Consider the following 18494-nt stretch of genomic DNA (forward strand, 5'->3'; position numbering starts at 1 on the left):
ACTTTAAAGCGGTCTTTTGCAGTAGTTTGCCCAATACAATGCATTATGTAATTTCTTGACTGCTGCTTTCAAATATTAGTATGCAATTCTTCAAAACAATATATTATAAATTTTGATAATAATTGATCAAAAAGTACACTTTTATTGGAAAAGTATTTATTAATTAGATGATTTTTTTACCCCATTCATTAGAAATTTACTTTTTTTCTAGAATGGGACAGAAATCAGTATTGATTCTATTTATGTCCTTTTCACTTTTTTATAGCTAAAGGTATTGAGAAATCTTATTGACATAAAAAAGTGATACTATAAGGTTTATTGTAATAGCTTTGCTCAAGTTTTTGAATACCTTCAGATTATTTGCCAAAATTATAGTGATCCCTCCTTAAAAATTATTTTTAATGAGCAATAAGATGCTTACTTTCTTACTTTACACTAGTATATTCCTTTTTATTTATTTTATGTGCCCCCCCCCGCCCCCAGCTCCCCTACCCATATATCAAGACGTGGACTCCAGAAGAACAGGAATCTTGCCGGTATTCTTTGGAACAGTATCTGGCACATAGTAGGTGCTTAAGAAATACTTGTTGAACAAATGACTGAGGTAGTCTGTAACCCAGAGGCAAGGCAACCTCAGTGGTTCTGTTAGGACAGTGGCTAAGGGAAGATTAGATGTGTAGGAGACTGGGTTCTCTATAAGCTCAACCGTTGGAGCCTCCTCCTTCCCCATGGGTAGCCTCTCTGAAGTATACTTTTGTTCCAGTAGAACAAAGCTGCTCCTCTTATCCCCAGATGTGGAGCTGGGACAAATCCCTGATTCTCCTGTACCACTGGCATCAGGTACCTTGGCAGCCACCCCTCTATTCTCTTCTCAGTGGACCCTCTTAATAGACCCCTCAGTAGACCAAATGACTCTTTGAGTCATTTCGATGTGTCTGGTGGTTCCATCAAACTTTGCTCAGTCTGGAGCTATGTGCTGCTTAGGGAAAAGCTCCTAAAAGGACCCTCTGGTAACTTAACAATACCACACTTACATCTCCACGCCCTTTGAAGATCTACACATTGAATTTTCATATTTTATTTTTATTCTTATACCAATTTTTGTGAGGTGGGCTGGGCAGGTTTTGTCATCCCTTAATTAAAGGTGAGGAAACTGAGGCTTAGGGAGGTAAAGAAAGGTGTTCAATAGCACATCGTTAGCAGATAGCTGAGCATTGGTTTGAATGCCTGGTCCAGAAGCAGCATAGATCTTAACTGGAGTCCAGATTGGTTCAGCGACTTAGTAGTATGACAATGGGAAGGTAACTTCTCTGAACTTTAGTTGACTTAGTAAAAAGGGACCATTAAGAACATTTGATGTCAGGGGGAAAATAATATATATTATATAAATAGTATACTTACCATCCTTCTCATATATTACCCTCCTTGTCACGAGAAGGTATTGTTATTATTATCCACATTTTGAAGATGAGAAAACTGAGATATAATCATGGCAGAGTATTATAGTTTTGAAGAGTGCAGACTTTGAAGTCAAGTTGCCTGAGCTCAAGCCCTGTCTCTACCACTAACTATGCAACCTTGGGCAAGTTACCTAATAACTGCCTGGCACAAGGTAAGCACTCAGTGCCTGCCAACTGATATTATTAGGAAACTTGCCCAAGGCCACAAAGCGACAATGGCAGTGCCAGGGTTCAAAACTAATCGATCTGGTTCCAGGGACCATGCTCTGAACCAGAGCACTATGTTATCTTTAGAGCTGGAAAGTCAGAGGGAAACACGAAGGTAAGTAAGAGAAAGAAAAGCTATATGGGCTGGAGGTTTGAGAGGTAGAAAGTACAGGGGAGAGAGGAGAGAAATTTGAGAGCAGCTGATCTGATGCCTTGGGGAATTTAAATGTTGAAGCAGGGGATGGAAGCATTTTGTTGTATGGCAAGAATGGAATTTCCCTTAGATGCTCTTTTTAAAAATTCCAGTGAAATTTAAATTGCTCAAAAATACTTCTTTACCGTTAGCATGATGTTTCCTTAGAAAGCAATGCTGTGATAAGATCAGCCACGAGGCAGCCCAGCTTTATTCAGGTTAAAATTGATGAAAGAATTCCAACAGTTCTGTCTGGACGAGCACCAGTGTGGGAGTTTAGAGGGAAGTGGCATAAATTTCTAGGACAAATCCCACTGTGTGTTCCCAGCAATGATGTGACCTGCACGCTGTGAATACTTAATCTAGCTTTAGAACAGACCAGCTGTTCCAGTCAAGATGCCCAACCCTCCTCTGAGAGTGTCTAGACAGAGCCACACTCCCTTCTTGGTCTTCACCTACTCCCATTTCAGTGCCATCCTAATTGAACCTACAGACAGTCCCCAGGTTATGAAGGAGATCTGTTCCTAACTGTGTCTTTAAGTCCATTTCGTAGGTAAGTTATAAAAGGTGCATATAGTTCTTATCTAGCCTTACTGGAGCCCTGGTGGCTCAATGATTAAGAGCTCAGCTGCTAACCAAAATGTTGGTAGTTTGAACCAAGCAGCTGCTCCTTGGAAACCCTATGGAGCAGTTCTACTCTGTGCTATAGGGTTGCTATGAGGTGGAATCAACTCGACAGCAATGAACTTGGTTTTTGGTTTAGTGCAAGTAAGGAGCCCTGGTGGTACAGTGGTTAAGAGCTCCACTGATAACCAAAAGGTCAGCAGTTTGAATCCACCAGTTGCTCCTTGGAAACCCTTTGGGGCAGTTCTACTCTGTCTTGTTGGGTCGCCATGAGTCAAAATCAACTCTATGGCAACAGGTTTTGGGTTTAGTGCAGGACAAGACTCAAAGCCTTTTCAATGATTTAAAAGCTACAGATGCAGCAAATGAAGTTGATCATGATGAATTTGTTGTGAGTAGGGGCTGGTTCAGTGGTCCAAAGTGAGGGCAAATTTGCATAATATTAAAGGGCAAGTACATCTGAGAGTCAGCCCTTGGAAACCCAGGGATTGCCTATGCTTTTCCTGCTGGCCAACTTCACTGAGGAGGTCCTACCTACCCTTCCAAGACTGATATTGTCCAAATTTTTGGTCTGGAGAAGAGTAATGGTCTCCTATTTTCAGCTCTTCTTAGCTGTTACCTGTAGCCACCTAAGTAAGGATAGGCTCTGAACTGACGTATAAGCATGATGTCTCCCAACAATCATCTCTTCCCTTTGCACTCACAGTAACAACGTTAATATCAACAATCATATCTAACATGTAGTAAGCAATTACTACAGGTACTTGCTGAGACCGACTGTGTGTCCTTTATAATGTTACTTCACCTGGCCTTAGTTAGGGGGCTACTATGCTGAAGGATATTTATGGTCTCTTTCCAGCTCCCAGATTCTACAAATTTTGTGTGTACTATGTGGTCCCTTATGGTTTCTAGCCAAAATCTCACTGCTGTTATTATTCTTATCAATAGTAGTAATAAGGGCTAACGTTCCTTGGGCACTTAATATATGCCATTGTGCTAAGTACTTCATATGCCTTAGTATATTTAATCTATACCAAAAAAAGAAACTATGAGGTATGTGTATATCATTATTATGTCCAATTTTCAAATGAGGAAATCAAAGCTTAGAGAGAACAGATAAATTTCTCAAGTTTTCAAAGACAGTAGTAGAGTCAGGATGTGAACCCACTTATCTGATTCTACATTGCTCACTCTACTATGAAGATTGGCTCCTTCTAAGGTACTCATGAAGAGGGTACTTCAGTATACCTTTATCTATATGCTTCAGGTTAGAGTCTCTGAAATACAACATGTACATTGGTCTAAATCTATATGCATCTTTCCAACCATATTTTTAGGAAAGATAGGATACTGCCTGTCAGATTTCTGCCTGGTAATGACAATAATGGTATTTATTTTCAGTGCAGATGAAAAGCCTTCCTGGAATCCTCTTTTGGAAGGTAGCAAGTTATGAAATAGGATCCAAACGAGGGTATTTCACTCACAGGGTGACACTCATCCAAATTGGATTCATAACTGGTTACCAAGTGGTGGCAGGATCCTTTATTTTCCTTGGAAACAAAGGAACTGTAAGAAATAGAACTGGACGTATATGAGTTAATTGAAAGCAAAGAAACCTTAAAATGGATCATTTCATAGGATAAGCAGTCATGGATGGGATTCTTGGAAGCAAATAATGCAGTTGGTATGAACAACGCATGCTGCCGCCGCCACTGCCACCACCATCATCAAAACACTCTGTAATTCTATTTTAGTTTGAGATCTTCCAGAAGCAGACCCTGAGAAAAGGATTCTAGTGCAAGTAGTTTATTTAGGAACTGAAGGAAGAAAAGTAGGAAAGAAAAACAGGGAAGGAAAGGCATTCACTAAAGGGAGCATTATCAGACAGCTATTGCTGTGGGAAACTGAGCTTAAAACCACTGAGGAAACTCTGGGAGCCAGTGCACAAAAACAAGCCTCAGAATTATTCAACCCAAGGGTCAGGAAGCTGGGTTATCTATACACAAAATTTTACTGGTCGTTGGTGGAGGGCTGATGGGGACGGGAAGACTGTTAATTCCTAGGCAGTTTTTTGTCTACCATAAGGGCACGCAAAAAGGCTTATGAGCCAGAGAAAACTCAGGAAGAGAAATGCGGGAGCTGGAAGTTGGAAGTCAGCCAAAGTGAAAAACACAATGGATCATTCTCAGCATCTGAAGCAGTTCTGCTTTTACAGGGTTAGACACAGATAATAGGTACTATTTAATTCTTAGAATTCACTGAATTCTCGCAATCACCATATAAAATGAGTACTACTATTATTGGCATTTTGAACTTAGCAAAAAGTACAGAGAGGTAGCATAATTGCTCATGGCCGAATAGCTGGTAAATGGCAGAGCCAAGGGTTGAACCCAGGCGGTCTGACCCTAAAATGTATTATGTTATTCCATGCAATATGAAGCTTCAGGCTCCTTAATCTATTTGCATTTCTCCAGCTGACATCTGCCCTATCCTTCTTGTCCACCTTGTGTTATAGCTATTTTTATCTGGAAAATATCCCAGTTTCTTTGAACAGGTTTCCACTGCCCCTTGATTTTCGATATCCTAGTCAGGGCTAGTGATAATGACTGCTGACACTTAACACTATCTTAAGCACTTGGAGGGTCAGTAAAAGAGAGGTAGACTCTCAAAGAGATGGGCTGATATGGTGGCTACAATGGGATCAGACATAACAAAGATTGTGAGGATGGTACAAGACCGGGCAGTGTTTCATTCTGTTGTACACAGATAGGGTCGCTATAAGTAGGAACTGACTCGAGGGTACCTAACTACAACTAAGCACTTTGCAGGTTTATCTTGTGTTATACTCTCATCAACCCTATGAGGTAGGTACTATTGTTATCCTCACCTTACCGATGAGGAAACCAAAGCACAAAGTGGTAAATAACTTGCTCAAGGCCTTATATTCATAGAACAGGAAAACTATGGCTCAGTCCAGCTCCAAACTTCCTTGCTTAATCACTATGCTGTGCCATCTCCTTAGTCAAAAATGTTTGAAAGAACAAAGTTTTGAGCAGACCGTACCTTTGCCAATCCCAGGAACTGGCTTTAAAATGAAACAGGAATAGTGAGCACAGGCAACCCAGGCAAATGGAAAAACTTCATCTCTACTTTTGCTTTTGATTCAGAATGACTGAATAAGGAAATACAACGAGATACTTCTTTCATCTCAGTAAGCATGCAAATCTTTGAGCTCTTATTCTAAAATGTCTATAAAAAGGCTGACACTGGACTTAAGAATGTCACATTTCATATAAAAGTACAGCAGGTACAAAGCATTCTTAGCATCAGGAGCAGGACTGGATTCTAGATGGTAGATCTTTGCTTCGAAGAAGTCAGTGGAAAAGATGGATTGGTAATTGACCTTTTCATGTACTTATATTTTCTTTTTTAGGTGGCATTTCCCACTACAGAAATGTGGAAATAAAGAAAAGCAAAATAACAAAAACGGAAAATTAGAATTACCCTTAATCACATCACTTTTTTTCTTCTCTTTAAAACAGTATATAAGGTAAATACTGAATGCCATACCTGCACCCCAATGCCAGCCCCACTAGTAACTACTGTCAAAATTCCGATACTTCTCCCTCTTGTCTTTTTTCCAGGGCTCTGAACCCTTGCTGAGAATTTGCTTTTCTAACAAGTTCCCAGGCGATGTTAATGCTGCTGGTTAGGGACCAAGTCTGAGAGCAGAAGAGCAGTGGTTCTCGAAATTTATTATATGTAAAAACCACCTGGGGATCTTGTGAAAACGTAGATTCTTATTCAGTGTATCTGGGGTGGAAATGGAAATTCTCAGCAAGGGTTTGAACTGCAATGAACTGGTTCGAAGCCCTGTTTTTTTCTCTGCAATCATACAAATGTGTACACACATACCGTGTGGGTACATATGCTCTACAGCTTCTTTTTTTAAAAAAAGAAAATATTGTCATGATTTTTAGTCATCATACCTCATAAACATCTCTGGCAGTATATACAGATTTACCTTATTTTTAGCTCCTGTACAATATTATAGGATTATTATAGATTATAATTTACATATATTATCTCTTACTGATAGTTTGGTTGTTTCAAAAATTTTGCTAATCCAAAAAGTGCTATAAAAGATCATCTTGGTGTATTTTTTCACACTCCCTAATTTGTGTCTTTTCAGAGCATTTGCCTGGGAATGTCAGATGATTGGGATTTTCCCCCTTGAATTGACTAGGTAAAGCCTAGCCAATTATTTAGTTTTCAGATCCCCAGATTCTCACCCACAAATACCTCCTCCTTCTGATTTTAGCTTAAACAAACAAACGAACAAACCCATTGCCGTTGAGTCTATTCTAACTCACAGCAACCCTGTAAGAACAGAGTAGAAGTGTCCCATAGTGTATCTAAGGCTGTAAATTCTTAGCAAGCAGACTGCCACATCTTTCTTCTGTGGAGTGGTTAGTGGGTTCAAACCATTGACCAAGCACTGACCACTTAACTACTGTGCCATCCCCATGATCAGTAGCAATCACTTAAAATTCTGGATCCTTTAAAGAAATAGTATTCTGCTTTCCTGTTCTAATACCCAGCCAAAAAGAAAACCCGATCAGCATCCTTCTTCTTTCCTCCACTAGCTCCCCCATCATCCCCACCACCACTGAGGTCCAGCCTTTCACCCTGACTGCTTGTCTCCAGGGCCAGTGCTGACTCCTTCTTGGATTCACAAAGACCAAAGCCTTGGAAGTTGTTGCTCAGCTGAAAAGAAATATGCCCCCACTGCTAGACACACATACACACACACACAGAGAGAGAGAGAGGTCCAGCTCTTTGAACAAAAGCTATATCTGTGAAAAGCTTTTTCGGTCTTGGAGAAACAGGAATACATTTTCTCCTTGAGCTCTGCTTTCTACACTTGGAATGTTGTTGTTGTTGTTAGGTGCCATGGAGTCGATTTTTGATTCACAGCAACCCCATGTGACAGAGTAACACTGCCCCATAGAGTTTTCCTGGCTGTACTCTTTACAGAAGCAGATCCCCAGGTCTTCCTCACACAGTGCCAATGGATGGGTTTGAACCACCAATGTTTAGCTTAGCCACAGAGCACTTAACATACAGTCAGAATATAATCCAGAAAAAAGATCAACTGGAAACCGAAGGCTCTCACAGTTTCTCCCCACCTTCCAACAGAAGGGAAGAAGCCCCGGGGCCCCAACTCCAGCGAGACCCAGCAATCTGATCTTCCTCTCAGGTTTTACTATTCCCTTCCCTCTTTCCACAAGGCTTGAGGGTGGATGGATCTGGAAAGAGGGGCAATGGGAGAGAGTGGAGACCTCCCAGTAGTTGGCAAACTGGGAACACAGAGGAGACACTGCGGGTCAGGGAATTCCACATCTGGCCAACCCACAAAGAGCTGGGTTAGGAAGGGAGTTGAGGTGGCGTTGGGAAGGGAAAGTGGAGGGTGCAATTCTGGGAAATCTCAGCTCCCAGTGCAGAGTGGCCCCAACACTTCTCTTTCCCCCACCCCCCATCGTTCCCTCACATGGAAGCAAACATGGATCCAAGGGAAAGCGGTACCTCCAGGACTTGGGCTGCCTTTGACAAATCAGCCTCCCTCGTGTAGAAAAGCAAGGTCATCTACGCCCTGTCGTCTTTAGGGGCCGCATGCATCTGACTTTTTCCCTCTGTGATCTTCCAGGGCGCTGCCTTTAGAGGGGAAGCTGAACTCCCATGGAGTCGCTGACTTTGGACTTCAGCGGGCTTCCCTTCTAGGCTGTTCAGCTCTGATCCTACCAGAGGTACTTAGATCGAGGCTACACCCTGACAACCCAGAAGACAGTCCGGGGTGGATGGGAAAGGGAACAGAGCAAGAGGAGGCCAAGCGCAGGCACACTTCTGGTCCACCTAGATGGAACTGGAGACAGTCCAATACAGAGATGGCTTAAGGAGCGCTGAGCGGGAGCTGACCCAGGTTCTGGCCAACGTCCCTGCGTGGATATAGGCCAGGAGCAGCCCGCCCACCTGCTTCCAAATCTATGGGAGGGGCCAAAGGTTGCTGGAGCCAGAAAATGGGTTTTAATTAAACTGCGCGCAGGCAGAGTCTGAGAGTCGTGTTTCTCTCCCTTTTGGAGTGTACATCATTGCCGTGCAGTGTCTGAAAGTTTCATGTTACCCCTCAACTCCATATCCTTTGAGAACTTAAAAGGCTTTGGCTATTTCGATGCCTCCCACTCTCCCATTTTCTCCCCCTAGGGATTCCACCTCCCCCACCCCCAGCTACGAATGGATCTAAGGTGAAAAAGAGCGAAGCGAGCTTAGGGCAGCCTCATCATCCCCGGGAGGGGTCCTTGCAGCTTTGCTCTTGGGTCACAACCAACCGGGCCGGCTCTGGTAATTCCTGGGAATTGAGCTAAAAACTACTGCCATTGCCTGTATGTCGATGGGATGGTATTCTAAATTCATCACATAGACACTGGATCTTAAGAATGACGAGATCTGAACCTCTTAAATGGACCCTGTGTTTGAAGTTCAGTCTGAACGAACTCTGAGCAAGGACTGAAGAGTGGCCCTTCTCTACCAGAGAAGCAGCTCCCTTTCTGCTCAGAGCTCTGCTGAGAGCAAGGACAAACGAGGGTGGAAGAAGGGGGGGGGGGGGAGGGGTCCCATAGACAGCACATAAACCCAAAACTCACTGGCATTCAGTCGATTCTGACTCATAGCAACGCTATAGGGCAGAGTAGAACTGCCCCCATGTGGTTTCCAATGCTGTAAATATTAAAGGAAGCAGACTACCACATCTTTCTCCCCTGGAGCTACTGGTGAGTTAGAGCCACCAACCTTTGGGTTAGCAGCCAAGCACTTTAACCACTGTGCCACAAAGGCTCCTAGACTGCACATTGTTGTTGTTAGGTACTGTGGGGTCAGTTCCAACTTATAGTGACCCTATGTACAACAGAACAAAACATCGCCTGTCCTTGCACCATCCACATAATTGTTACTTCCTTTGAGCCCATTGTTGCAGCCACTGTGTCAATGCCATCTTATTGAGCGTCTTCCTCTTTTTTGGTTACCCTTTTATGTTACCAAGCATGATGTCCTTTGGGGACTGATCCCTTCTGATAACATGTCCAAAGTATGTAAGATGAAGTCTCACCATCCTCACTTTTTAGGGAGCATTCTGGCTGTAATTCTTCTAAGACACATTTTTTCCCTTCTTCTGGCAGTCCATGCTATCTATATTCAATATTCTCCAACACCATAATTCAAAGGCATCAATTCATCTTTATCTTCTTTATTTATTGTCCAACTTTCTTATGTATATGAGGTGATTGAAAAGACTATAGTTTGGGTCAGGAGCTCCTTAGTTCTCAAGGGGCTATCTTTGCTTTTTAACACTTTAAAGAGGCCTTTTGCAGCAGATTTGCCCAATGCAATGCGTCATCTGATTTCTTGACTGCTGTTTCCACAGGTGTTGATTGTGGATCCAAGTAAAATGAAATCCTTCACAACTTCAATATTTTCTCCATTTATCATGATGTTGCTTACTGGTCCAATTGTGAGGATTTTTGTTTTCTTTATGTTGAGGTGTAATCCATACTGAAAGCTGTGGTCTTTGATCTTCATCAGTAAGTGCTTCAAGTCCTCTTCATTTTCAACAAGCAAGGTTGTGTCATCTGCATAATGCGGGTTGTTAATGAGTCTCCCTCCAATCCTGATGCCTAGTTCTTCATATGGTCCAGCTTCTCGGATTATTTGCTCAGCATACAGATTGAGTAAATATGATGAAAGAATACAATCCTGATGCACACCTTTCTTGATTTTGAATCACAAAATATCCCCTTGTTCTGTTTGAATGATTGCCTTCTTGTCAATGTACAGATTTCAAATGAGCACAATTAAGTGTTCTGGAATTCCCATTCTTTGAAATGTTAGCCATCATTTGTTATGATCCACACAGTTGAATGCCTTTGCATAGTCAGTAAAACGTAGGTAAACATCTTTCTGGTATTCTCTGCTTTCAGCTAAGATTCATCTGACATCAACAGTGATACCCCTTCTTCCATAAGAAAAAAAAATTGCCTCTTCTAAATCTGGCTTGAATTTCTGGAAGTTCCCTATTGATACACTGCTGCAACCTATTTTGAATTGCCTTCAGCAAAATTTTACTTGCATGTGATATAATATTTTTAATGATATTAACAATATTGTTCAACAATTTCTGAATTCTGTTGGATCCCCTTTCTTTGGAATGGGCACAAATATGGATCTCTTCCAGTTGGTTGGCCAGGAAGTTGTCTTCCAAATTTCTTGTCATAGCTTAGTGAGTACTTCCAGTGTTGCATCTATTTGTTGAAACATCTCAATTTGTATTCCATCAATTCCTGGACCTTGTTTTTTGCCAACGCCTTCAGTGCAGCTTGGGCTTCTTCCTTCAGTACCATCTGTTGCTGATCATATGCCCCCTCCTGAAACAGTTGTACATCATTTAACATTTTGCCCATAGAATCCTTCAATATTGCAACTTGAGGCTTGGATTTTTTCTTCGGTTCTTTCAGCTTGAGAAATGCTGAGTGTGTTCTTCTCTTTTGGTTTTCTATCTCCAGGTCTTTTCACAGTTCATTATAATACTTTATTCTGTCTTCTCGAACTGCCATTTGAAATCTTCCATTCAGTTCTTTTCCTTCATCATTACTTTGATTAGCTTTAACTACTCTACATTCAAAAGTAAGTTTCAGAGTCTCTTCTGACATCTATTTTGATCTTTTCTCTCTCCTGTCTTTTTGATGAGCTTTTACTTTCTTCATGTGTGATATCTTTGATGTCATCCCTCAACTCATCTGGTCTTCAGTCATTAGTGCTTGGCATGGATTGAATTACGCTTCCCCCAAAAATGTGCGTATCAAGTTGGTTAGGCCATGATTCCCCATATTGTGTGATTGTCCTCCATTTTATGATTGTAATTTTATGTTGAGAGGATTAGAGTGGGATCATAACACCACCCTTACTCAGGTCACCTCCCTGATCCAAGGTAAAGGGAGTTTCCTGGGGTATGGCCTGCACCACACTTCATCTCTCAGGAGATGAAAGGAAAGGGAAGCAAGCAGAGAGTTCGGGACCTCATACCACCAAGAAAGCACCACCGGAAGCAGAGTGTGTCCTTGGACCTGGGGTCCCTGTGCCTGAGAAGCTCCTAGACCATGGGAAGATTGAAGAGAAGGACCTTCTTCCTGAGCCAGCACAGACAGAAAGATTCCCCTGGAGCTGACATCTTGAATTTAGACTGTTAGCCTACTTTATTGTGAGGAAATAAATTTCTCTTTGTTAAAGCCATTCGCTTGTGGTATCTCTGTTATGGCAGCAGTAGGTGACTAAAAACGTCCTCAGTGCATCAAATCTATTCTTGAAATGGTCTCTAAATTCAGGTGGAATATACCCAAGGTCATACTTTGGCTTTTACGGAATTCTTTCAATTTTCTTAAGCTTCATCTTGAACTTGTATATGAGCAATTGATGGTCAATTCCAAAGTTAACCCCTGGCCTTGTTCTGAGTGATGATATTGAGCTTTTCCATCATCTCCTTCCACAGATGTAGTCTATTTGATTCCTGTGTATTCCATCCAGCGAGGTCCATATATATAGTCGATGTTTATGTTGTTGGAAAAGGGTATTTGTAATGAATAAGTCATTGGTCTTACAAAATCTAGCACATACATGGGCTAGATCAACAACTCAGTGCACTGGGGCAACTGAGACACAGCCACATTACCTGAACAGTCCTTGTTTTAATGCACTAACTGCCCAGCATGAAATAGACACTCAGATACTTGTTGAATTTCACCTAAAAAGTAAGAGCAATAAATTGCATTTTTGAACATTGTGTATTAACTGATTCTCTCCCTTCCCTCTCCTTTGTCAAACTATATAGCCATTGGCTGATTTTGGCTACTTTTATTCTACAATTCCTTAGTGAGTGGGATGGAGCAAAACTCATCTGGGGAAACAGAGCCCTTTCTTATCACAGCTGCATATCTGAAGGACTGATTTGGACTGTTCTGTTTTGCAAGAATTATTATTCCCATTTCACTTCCTAAATTGTTTTCTTCTAGGCACCAAGGTTTGAACAAAGTGTTCAGAGGAAATGTCATGACCACAGTGCCAGCTACTTATATTTTAAAGTTTGGTTTCCATTTCCCACCCCTGGAAAGACAATAAGCCTTCCACCCATTCCCTCCCAAGGTGGCCTTAAAACTGAGCAGCAAAGCGAAGCCAGGTTTCTTTGTGTTGGTCCTTCAGTAAAACACATCTAGAGATTGATTAATTTTTTTAATCAATTCATTTATGTCAACCACTTCATAAAACCTTCACAATACAATCTTCCCAGCAGAAAGAAATGTCATTTGCAGGACAAAGAAGAAAAGGAAAACACAAAATGGCAACTGAATGTCAGAAATGAAGGTGGAGAAGTGAAGGTCTAATACATTTAGCTTCAAATGGGATGTTTCATTTTCAGTGTCTAATGTTGCCTTTTCCAGGATAGAATTTTAACCTTAAATTGGCACAAATCTTATAATTTTCCTGCTCACAGCATTAATTTATATGCTTATATATTTGAACCATGTAGAAAAGTTTAAATTTTGCTTTAACCAAAACTTTTCTCAAATGGAAACCAGAGAGTCTTCATGCAGGGCATCCTCATAACTATCCATCTCTTTGGAAAGAGAAGATGATTGGGATCATGTTGCTGGGCTAAGGTGATCAGAATAATAATGACTAATCCTTATGGGAGCCCATTTGTACTTTATATCAGAATAGTAAACAATTAAAATTGTTAGATGTGACTGAAAGTGATAGAGAAGCTTCTTCTGTACACAAAAGATGTTATTTGATGTTTCTGACAATCTTATGAGTCAGAATCTTATGAGGTAGGTACACATTTTTCCTATTTTTCAGATGTAGAACCAGACAGAGTTTAAGCATCTGTCCAAGTAAATTCAGCTTAATGGAAAAATTGCCATTTGAATCAGGATGACCAGACCAGCACTTTTGGCAGATGCTACATACTCAGGTCTCAAATAATAACATGGGGGAAGCCTACTACTGAAAAAAACGCTACTTGGTTTTTGCCTATATAAAGCTTAAGATGCTGGGCATTGTTGATAAATGGTACACTTGTTCATTCTGTCTTTCATTCATTCAGCCAAAAGTTATTCAAAGTCTGCAGTGAGCAAGACAATCATCAGTCTAATTTCCTGGGTGTTGTATTAACTCGCCCTTAATTCTGTCCCACTCCTTTCACTTCGGCTGTAAAAGAATGTCTGTTGTCCTCGAGTCAATTCCACTCATAATGACCCTATAGGACACGGTAAAATTGTCTCATAGTGTTTCCAAGGAGCGGCTGGTGGATTCAAACTGCAGGCCTTTGGATTAGTAGCTGAGCTCTTAAGCACTGCACCACCAGGGTTCCACTGTGCTGCTCTGGCTCCCTCTGTTAATAGACATGCCCATTTACCACATCCTTTCTAGCCTGCCCTGCTGGGTAGGGCGTGGGCGCTGTCCGCGGTGCTGAGAATCTCCTCTCTGGGAGATGCGTGCTGTCAGTCGTCTCTCCTTGGTCTCCAACCTCAGACCCTCTCTCATAAAACTGGCTATTTTGTAACCTCAGGTGGCTCCTCCGCTCTGGGAAACGAGGTGTTTTTGTTTGTTTGTTTTTCCCTCCCCCAAGAGAGACTCTGCAGGGAGCCTCCGGCCTTTTCAGCTTTCCCAGGATCCCAGCGACGTCTTGGGAATGGAAACTTTGAAAAACGTTCTGCTTGCTCCTCACCCCCCACTATAAAATTTCATTTATTTTGTTAAACCAAGAAAATAGAGCTCAACAGGCCCCACAGGCTCCAAGGATGGCGGCTGCGAGGAGTATTTGAGTGCTAGAGGAGCTTAGAAGCTTTCTTAGACCAACAGTTACCACTTGCAAGTAATGCAGTTGTTACAGGTGGATTCTCTGCTCCTGGATGGTGCACTGGCTGGAGGCTAAGAAACAGTTTTAAAACATGTTCTCTGCAAGCACACACGGTAGGGTGGGGGCTTAAAGGAAGGACTAGATGCTCTGTGCCTCTGCTAGTGGCATTCTCAACTGAGCCACATCTTAAAGCATCTGAAAGTCAGAAGAATGGGGAGGAAGGTGTATTAGAATGAGTTACCTCTCAAGGAAACCCAATGGCCACACTTTTGAAAAGAGAGACATGAAGGAGAAACTTCAAAGACACAAGTGTAGGTCTATTCCTTATCTTTCCCTTTCTAAGTTGAAACTCCACTCTCCCAGACCCCCCAGTGAAGTGTGGGAATCAACCCTTTGCCACCATCTTCTCTACTTGCAAAGTCATTGCAAATAAGGACAGAATTCAACTCACATTTCTTTGAGAACCCTTAGGAATAAAGAGACCCCAGAGAAGAAGAGTTTATTTCTTCTTTAATAGATACTCCTTAATTAACTTCTATTTCTAGAAGAATAACCATAGGCATCCAAAGTATGCATCAGTTTTAAAAACCTCAGTGAGGAATGCTTATCCACTTACTTTCCTGAAACATCATCTACCTACTACAAATATTCTGAGGAAAAATAAGAACTGAAATTGAAGCCAATTGTCATTCATCTTTTATCCAGGTTTTTATGCTTCCTGTGGTAACATCTCCTTCCGTCTGTGATTTCTACAACTCTTAGGCAAGTCACTCTTTATTATCATTCCAGCCCCACTATGGGCAACTGCAAAGTTCTGCTGACATAATTTCGGTCCCTTTATTTAACAAACATTTATTAGGCATTTCTTATATGTCAATATTGTTCAAGAAGTGTAAATAGAAACTGGCCATAATCTAGACAAAACTGGTACAAGGGGTAATAATACCATAGTTTTTAAAAATCATAGTTTAGACTAAGATGCAACTTTTAAATAGCTTTTAAAAGAAAAGGGAAACTGCAAATTTAGTTGTTTCTCAATTTTTTCTTGCAAAATAACTTATTTGACAGACAGTCTTCATGACATTGCCTGTGATTCAGCTCACTCAGAACATTAAAAAAATTGCTGAGCACCTACTATGTGTTACGTCCTCAGAATTTCAGAGGTGAAGAAGATATTGAAGGTCCCTGGTTTTTATTAAGTTAACATTTTAATGATGTATTCTTTGAAACAAAACTATAGAACTTAGAATCCTAGAATTAAAAATTAGATTCATCTTTTCAGTTGCTTATGGAGTATTTGTAACGCTGCACACCTGTAATGTTCTTACATGTATTTTTGCCTGGACACATCAGGATCAGCTGTCATTAAAATGTTACTATTGTTTCCAAATGACTGCTCATTTACTAGGTCTTAAACAGGTAATAATATTAATAGAAATATATTGAATCCCATCACTGTAGGTGGGGCTTGGTTGTTGTTAGTTGTCATTGGGTTGATTCCGATTGGGCTTTTATATCCAGATAAAAAGAGCTAACTACTGACTTACTAAAATCTCAAAGATTATTTCACATTCAGTATAAAATTTCTTGCTGTAAAATTCCCAACATAAACTAAATTTTAACTTCAAATACATTAAAATATCTTCATCAGGACTAAAAATTGCTATTCAAGAAAACATTCAGTCAAAATACTGTATGATATTTAAGTTCCAAAGGCAATAGATTCTCTAATTAACATATAATGTGAAATAAAGAAACATTTATTAAAATAGTCCCTTTGAAGAGCATTTGAGGGTCTAGAGGAACACCAGAGAAAAGGTCCATTTCTGCTTTTAGAATAAGTGCCTCTCACTGGGTTCTATGAAGGCATGAGAAAGCAGACAGAGACATGAAAATCCCAACTTCAAAGCAACGAATCTTCAGACACATTCAGACCAAATTGCTCTTTCCTCCCAGCTGGCATACTTAGGCGAGTATTATTACACATTATTAATGGATAGGGAACAGCTATTTAAAGACACATGTGAGCATTTGAATCATAATATTTCAAGGCTGGAAGGAACCTTGGTTTATCCAGTTTAACTCCCTCATTGTTACAGAGAGGTCCAAAGAAGGCAAAAAACTTCCTCAAGGTGATGTAGTTGGCAAGTGGCAGAACTGACCACTCAAAGTCATAACTTCAGATCTCTAGTAAATTTGGTTGTGTATAAAGAAATCACTGGGGTCCTTTAAAATCCAGGTTTCTGGGTCCCATCTCAAGAGATTGTAATTGGGTCAAACTGGGGTAGTGCCAAGGAATCTACGTCTTATTCAATTTCCTATTGATGACAACAAAGCTGCTCTGAGGACCACACTTCAAGAAATGCTATGTAAACCCTTTAAAATTAAAGTGTTCTGAGAATTTGGAAGCAATGATTAAAGTCACTGTTATTCTCTTCTATCACTTCTCACATATTCATGTGTTCATATAAATTGCATAACCACAAAAGTCAAGGCCTGTTGACTTTGATTATCACAATCAATTTCTGTAATGGGTTGCAAGTCTGAGTCTCTGATCCTTTCTCCATGTCACAAGATTACCCAGCTATTGTATTTCTAAGGCAATGGGAGGAGTATACTCCGAAACCATGTTTCATTCTAAGCAATATTTGAAAATGCAAAATTTTGTAACCACTGAAGTTTTTAAAATATAATTAAAATTCTCACTTTCATTGTGGATTTGCTATTCAATAATGGATTTTCTTCATTCAATAAATATTTACTGAATATCTACCAGCCAGGCCCTTAGTCAACATCTATTGCCTAATAAGTATCTTTAAAATATCTCCCAATACAGACTTGACAATTGGATAGTGATATTGTAATATGTGGAGGTTAGGTGGGGAGTTTCATTACTTTGCACAGCAGTATTTATGATTACAATAAAACATACAAGAATTTTTTTGTATATCATGCTATAGAACTTTAATGTTTATAACTATTTTAATGAGCTCCTGAATTAAAGGAAATCTAATAGGCAAAATAACAAAGCAGTAAGTGGAATTACAGTTGAATAGAAAATGAACTTGTGGGTTAAAACATATTAAACCTGAAAATTCAACTCTAATGACAGTCTTGTGTTTAACATTTAATCACATATATTCCTTTAGGAAATCTCTATGGCAAATAACAAAAAAAAATTAATCTGGACGAAAATGTGACATATTGTTGATTTTTAATCAGTTGCAAATATGGGATTATCATCTCTACATCAAAGATGACCCCCAAATGATCCACTGCTATGCTTTTTTTGTATATATTAATATGCAGCCATTTCAGATTATTTTTATTTGTTGATCCTCCATCTTGTCCCCCCAAAATCTAAGTCTGTCATTTAAAATTAAGGTTTGCCTTTTCAGGCTTTTTCAGATGAAATGAAAGAAGCAATTGCGTTTCCATCAAGAGATTCACCAGTTGACAGACTAGGTTCTGCCCAAAATTTCACTTTATTTTCTGCAGGGCACTGCAAAGGATTCCAACTTCACCTACAAAGAAAAACATCATCCACATAGGCCACCTACATAATGAGCAAACACCCTTCAAGTGTTCTCAGTGTGCAAACACTAGGGGACCAGGGGAGCATATGGATAAGCTAGGTGCCATCCTATCTAAAGACGCTTATAGCTCACTTATTGAAAAGAGATCTGGGCAGTTATAGTATACATACTCCCAAGTTTTTAAAAGTGCTAGAGCTGCTAAGGTAACTAGCTACCTCTTTCCCTAAGCCTTTTCCCAAGGAAGGAGTTAATAGGTTTCTAAAAACCTATTAGAAAAAGAAATCACTAGCTGCTCCAAGTCTCTTTTATATGACTATGCTTAGATGTTTGCACCTAGTTTTTTTTATTTAAAAGTGTGGTTCACACAAACCTGTGTCAGAATCACCTGGGGTGTTATTACAAACACAAATTCCCAAACCTTACCTCAAAGTTAGTCAAGTTAGTCTGGGGCTATAGTCCAGGACCATTAATTTTTAATTAGCTCTCTGAGTGATTCTGAGGCACATTAAATT

The 18494-nt window shown here is 40.3% G+C and overlaps 1 protein-coding gene across 1 annotated transcript in view; it reads right to left on the reverse strand.

Annotated features, from left to right (window-relative positions):
- Positions 1-17926: 17926 nt before the first annotated feature.
- The window catches only part of PAH (phenylalanine hydroxylase), an 87414-nt gene continuing 86846 nt past the window's right edge, over positions 17927-18494 (reverse strand). The window contains exon 13 of the mRNA XM_049881592.1: positions 17927-17970. Coding sequence (XP_049737549.1) covers positions 17927-17970 — 44 coding nt within the window. The remainder of the gene's footprint in view (positions 17971-18494) is intronic.

Source organism: Elephas maximus, chromosome 4, assembly GCF_024166365.1.
Source record: "Elephas maximus indicus isolate mEleMax1 chromosome 4, mEleMax1 primary haplotype, whole genome shotgun sequence".
NCBI lineage: Eukaryota > Metazoa > Chordata > Mammalia > Proboscidea > Elephantidae > Elephas > Elephas maximus.